The sequence below is a fragment of the Rhipicephalus microplus genome, chromosome X, assembly GCF_043290135.1.
Source record: "Rhipicephalus microplus isolate Deutch F79 chromosome X, USDA_Rmic, whole genome shotgun sequence".
In the NCBI taxonomy this organism is placed as follows: domain Eukaryota; kingdom Metazoa; phylum Arthropoda; class Arachnida; order Ixodida; family Ixodidae; genus Rhipicephalus; species Rhipicephalus microplus.
This window is the reverse complement of record NC_134710.1, coordinates 139659324-139665166: the sequence shown is the minus strand read 5'-3', so window position 1 is coordinate 139665166 and position 5843 is coordinate 139659324. Positions and strand designations below refer to the sequence as shown.

The 5843-nt window shown below is 46.2% G+C and overlaps 1 protein-coding gene across 1 annotated transcript; it reads right to left on the bottom strand.

Moving 5' to 3' along the window:
* Nucleotides 1–271: 271 nt before the first annotated feature.
* LOC119176869 (membrane metallo-endopeptidase-like 1) lies at nt 272–2311 on the bottom strand. The gene has a single exon (XM_037428214.2). The coding sequence runs from the start codon at nt 2309–2311 to the stop codon at nt 272–274; it is 2040 nt and encodes a 679-aa protein (XP_037284111.2).
* Between the last annotated feature and the right edge of the window lie 3532 nt (nt 2312–5843).

Sequence of the window (5843 nt, the reverse complement as noted above, 5' to 3'; positions counted from 1 at the left end):
TATCATACGATAACACTTCACTTTGAGGTAGCGATAACGTACCGTTACTAAACAGTAGCACAACAGTAGGCTTCTGTGACAGCTTCACAGTGCTATATATAGTATCCTTGGCTAAGGAGATTCCGAAACATCGTTTAGCTGAAAATCACGACTAAACTGAACTCGTGCAAACAGTTTGTCATAAAATAATAGAAAACATTAATATAGTTTTAAGCTTTTTACTAAATCAAATGGTAATGTTGGTATCACTGTAGGATGTATAAGGGCGCAATCATGAGACACCACATGAGGTCTTAGCGCCTAAGGTATCCTTTATCGAACATTGAAAGGCGTTTCTAAAGTGGCTTGTTGACGATACAGGAATGTCACAATAGAGATTACGGTACAAGCCGGACACTTCCTTTGTGCACATCATGGAGCAGTAGCGGATGAAGAAGAACTGCAGCTGCGTAACTTGCGGCCACTTTGGAGCGGGTTTTTTTATGCTCATATCGAGGAATCTAGACGAAGCACCCAAGATCGTCCTGAGCGCGTTTACACGGTTGTGTAGTTCCAGCTTGATAAATGTATCTGATGATACGGGTTCCTCCGAGAGGTTGCGATATCCCTTGATGAAACAGGACGCATCACCTTCCAAGACCCACAAGGAGGGAGAAGGAGGCTGCTGCTCCCACGTCGCATACCTCACGACTGCGTTCCAGAGTTGGAAAGCCACCACAAAGCCCAGCGACGCCATGTTTAACTGAATTTCGCCATCGCTGTAGTACAGAGGCTTTACCAGCGCACCGACGGTTACTGTGAGCGTGTTACGGTTGTAGTCGTACGTGACAACCGGCTTTTCCGCGGCGTGGTCCTCGTCCATGGTGTCCGTGCTTGTCAGCAGCCTTAGATAACCAACATTCAGGAAGTGCGAGCTACTCATTTCCGGAACGTGAGCGATGGACGCCCGGGCAGCCTCCTCATCAAAGTCTCTTTCGTCGGGGAGACGCCAACGCATAGCGCTCATCCATTGAAGCGTTCTCACTTTTCCCACCTCATTCTGCCACGTAACGGCAGCAAAGTCGTCCTTAAACCTCTCCGTCACGGTGGCTACGACGTCTCGGATAGCTCGAGCGTTTGTTTCACGGATGACGAGTGTCCGGGTCACGAACGATGTCCAGAGTTTTGGCATGAGTGTCTGACTCATGGCAGCGCAGTATTTCACAGTCTCGAAGGCGACGTCCGCGGAGCGGGAAAACTTTGAGCGTGCGTACTCCCATTCAACAGCCTCAAGCAGTGTCATGAGAATGTAGAGATTTCGCACTTCCCGATGAGAGACTTGCAAAAAGCGCGACAGGTTGCCCAAAAAGTCGGCGTTCCTAATCACGATCTGTGAATCTGGTGCAAGTCGTGATTTTGTCGGGAGATACTTGTTGATCTTAGAGAGCCACACCAACATTTCCTGGTCTGTAAGAAAGCGCAATGCTTGTCTGGCATGCACTACAATACATTCATCCGTGATTGGAACCGCATGCAGGCGAACGTTTATTACGTGCAGGTCGAAAATCCGCTCTTCCTGCTTTCTGATTTCTTCGAAGGCATTGACAAAGCTCCGAAGCAGTCCCAGAATGTCGCTGTACACGGGGGCTTTGAGCCTTATGGACAGAGGAAGCGCTGGCTGTACGAATACTAAGCCCGACGGTTCAATCCGAATCCACAGGAAACTCGGTATACTTCGGTGCAAGGATAGGTACGCAACATGATCCAGGAGGTCTTCCAGAGTCTTGGCCCGAAGCCATTCTCGCAGTGATACGCCGAGGTTTCGAAGAAAGCTTCTTATAGTCGTGCGGAGGTCGTGCTGTCCTGTGAACGCGTTGTGACACGATGCGTAGAACGTGGCAAGCCTCCCAAACGAGTGAGCGGATTTGCTGATAGCATAGCCGATGAGCGAGGCGTTCAGCCTCCTGAGGTTTTCGTTCTCCACTTCAATAAACATGGCGCCACCGCCCTGTTGCCAGGTGGCACCGCTGCAGACGAAGCCGTAAAAGTCATCGCAGGGTGCCTTGCTGGGTTCCACGATGGCAGCAAGTCGGGAATGGTCACCCCGGCACGCATCCGTGGTGCAGGGCTCCTCGGCGTCTCGTTCAAGCAGCATCTGGTAGGCTGTCACGCAGGCGGCCGTTGCCCCCGCGACCACAGCCGAGGCAGTCAGCAGACGGCACCAAAATAGCGGCGTTCGGCGCTTCTTGGCATTGGCTGGCGGCCTTGACCGTGGCAGAGGCCGCACCACCACCTGGTCACGGCTGCCGTCTTGCACGCCGGAACGATGCATTCATATGCTTGCAATGTCTCTAGTTTACGACTATGATTTTAACGTGTACGATAAGACGCACTTGTAACGCCTATATATAAAAACAATAAAAGCTACTACCACAAAAGCACATCGCACAAAATATCTCGTCGTGGCATTATACGTCAACCTTTAACCTTATTTGCACTAAATTGCCCTTTCGTAGATACTACGGAAGGTGGGTTAAGTACGTCCACAGTTCTAGCTGGTTTCAGCTGTCGACCAACGATTATCAGGTTTATGACATCAGGTTACTGTCCTATTTCAGCGTAAGAGTCGAACGTTGTGTAGTTGTTCTTCAAGGAAATGGCGTGACCCAAAATAGAAGGCCAAGAAAACCGCTTACGCTCGCTTTGTTACTTTTCCTCTTCTTTGTAAGCAATATAATGGCGACACCCTTGAAATTTATTTGTAATAGGACGGGAGCTGAATTGGTTTCGTGGTGATTACATCAATGACAATAACACCTCTAAAAACTTCTAAAAGCGACGCAGTTTTTACAAATGCATTGTAGGGAATATAGCAGCGCCATTTTAAACTGCGGTGCACATGACAAGAAAGACGAAAAACGAGAGTACGCGAATCAGCCAGAGGGCAGGGCTTGCATCTTTTTGCCCTTTTCGTTTTTGTGTGTACGTTACGTTTCGTCCTTCTCAGATTATTCTTTTTATGAGGCATAGTACATCAATTTTCGTTATAGGGCACCGTGCGGTCAATCCCCCTTGTAGGGGAGGGGAGGGTGGTAGAGCCAAGTTCTTTTGAGCCAAGTTATTTTACAAAGAAACATCTCGTATGCCGGGAGTATTTTCCCTTATCAAGTAAATATGTTCATCGAATTCAAACATATTTTTCAAAAATTGCTCATCTTCCTATTATTTATGGAAATAACTTTATTTTAAAGTTTATCAAAATCAAACATGTTCAATAAAACATTATCTTTTTCTCTTTTTTATTGTGAAATAATCAAATGATTTCAAAACTATCTATTACTTACCATTTTGAAGTTATGAACAATTTTTTTGTGTAGCAAGGCACCGCTCGTTTCATGGCCGATTCCCTATGGTGAGTTGTGCCAGTAAAGGCGCAATATATCAATCAACCAGCCAAGTGCAGCTCCGCCATCAGAAGCCTCAACAAGTGGAATCCGCTTCGGAACGTCTTGGGAGTACACGATGCAGCGGTCCGGCTTAGCCCGCCCGTCCCAACGTGGTGGAAGCCCGCATGCGTGATAGTCGCGTCTCTCAGGAGTCTATATATATAGTTCCATCTTTCAGGAAAATGTCACCGCACGGTCTGCAAAGGCGTTCGAACTACGACGACGATGATGATAACAACAATAAACAATTTTACGGCGTGGAACCTACCGTGACGATAACAATTAATAATAGGGGCGAGAGAATAATGTTCGTAAATTTCCATTATCGAAATGAAAATCCACTATTGCATTCAGTAACATGAATAGTTTTAATTGGTTTAAAGATATCGGCTAAACTGCTGAAGGAGTGAAGACACCAAAATCACACGGTAGATTGACCGACTAGCATGAGCTTAGCGTGCTCGCAAGAAAGGCTGTGTCAAATTTCAATAGAAAAAAGACGACCTAAAGGTGATGTGTTTCAATTTTAAAGTTTGCAAAAGACGTGTGGCACTCTTTTCAGTCTTGTATCAATATATATAAACGAAAACAAAAACAAAATCGTTAGGCCTGCGTGGAACGCACAGGACATGCAGTCACAGCGAAAGATGGAAGAGCCGCAATAGCGGAGCCGTTTATAAACACTCTTGGGGCAACAATAGACTACAAGCCCACTTGCATGGTACCCACTACGCCATAAATCAAAATTTTTTGTGCAGTAAAGAAGCGTCCATTACTACATTATTCGTCATTCAGCAGAGAAGCGTGATGCCCGCTCACTTGTAAGGCATTACGTGCACCTTGCTGGGGCTGATGGCGATGCCTGAGGCGTTTGTAGTGGCTTGCAACATTCGACGACGCACTCGTTACGCAATTCGCATTATGTGACGTCTGGTTGTTACTGCACTGTTATAAAACGTTTTATTACACATGTTAACGTGATTTCTATCACGACGTTAAGCCTGCATAAGGCCAGTTCGAAACGGAGTTTCAAGGACCGGCGTAGCTCAGACTACTTGGCTGCAACGCAGATGGCCCTGTTGTCGAATCCCATTTGATTCTCGGTATTTTTATTTATTTAGTTTTTTTTCTTATTTCGTGGGAAAACGGACACCGGTGGCGGCGGACAATACGGTGCCAAAAATCGGCCCTTGCGATCTTGTGGCGACATAATCTGCGCACAATCACGCGCAGCTTCCACCTCGCTATTATTTAGCTCAGCATAACTTGTCGGCACGCTGCAAACAATAGCGCCACTGCAGCATCAACAGAGGCATACGTCACCGGTGATGGCTACAAAACCAGGCTGCAAGACCGCAATATTATTATCGCCCCGCTCCTCAGACAAGCATAGCGTTGGGATGCTCGACCGATGTTGCTGCTATAGCTGAATAAACGGTTATGTTTTTATGTTAGGATGCATCCTTCTGTCGACACGGCATCCCACAATCACAGCTTTCGCCGTAAAGCGTTTGCATAGAGCAAAATGTGTGACGCCGACGACGTTTGTGAGTAGCGCCTTATCAGGAAAAAATGTAATGGGTACCTCCATAAGGAACTCTGGGAATGCCCCCTGATAATTAACTGTCGAGACAGCGACCTCACCCTTTGTACTATCATATAAGAGTGCAAAGAGGAGGTGCTCCCTCACCCCTATCGAAAGGTACCTTTTTTTTCCCGCCAAATCTCACGACCGTCACTGCTTTGGGACTCCACAAATGTTGGCATGAGGCACGTGTACTTGGATTCAGGTGCACCTTTAAGAATCTCAGGTATACTTACGGAGCCCTCCAATGCGGCGTACCTCGTAATCATATCGTGGTCTCGACACGCAAAAGCTCAACAATTATTATTACGTGGTACTTCACGTGATGTTGCCGTCACGGCTCCCGCTGCCACTCTGAGGTTTTTTGCCCCTTGGTAAAAATTTTAGAAATGTTCAAATTGTGTAATATTTATTTGACTCTATAGTTGCTCTCATGCACATGCCAGGTACTATCAGAGTCCACAATAAAGCATTGCGCATAAAATAATAAAAATATCATAGAAGACCTTGAAGTCTAAGCTACTTTTAGTGCACCGAAACAAACGTAAAATTGTTGCAAAAGTACAATTAACTTCGTTCCCACAGGCATATAGTACCGCCATATATAGGAGACCTCACGTATACTGCGGCATGCTACGTCGCTATGAAAGCCAGTCTTCACTGACTATACAACGGTCATTCACATTCTCCGAAAGATTCTGTGCATGAGTAGTGTTAGTTTAGCTGTTCCTGGCCCTCCATTTGTGGTTTTAATGTTGAGAATACAACTACTGTAGGATTTAGATATCATATCATTATAATTTGCAAATACAATCGATATTCGATACTTTTTC

Excerpts from the sequence above, each read along its gene's own strand:
- LOC119176869 (XM_037428214.2), bottom strand. The coding sequence starts at position 2,311 with ATGCATCGTTCCGGCGTGCAAGACGGCAGCCGTGACCAGGTGGTGGTG.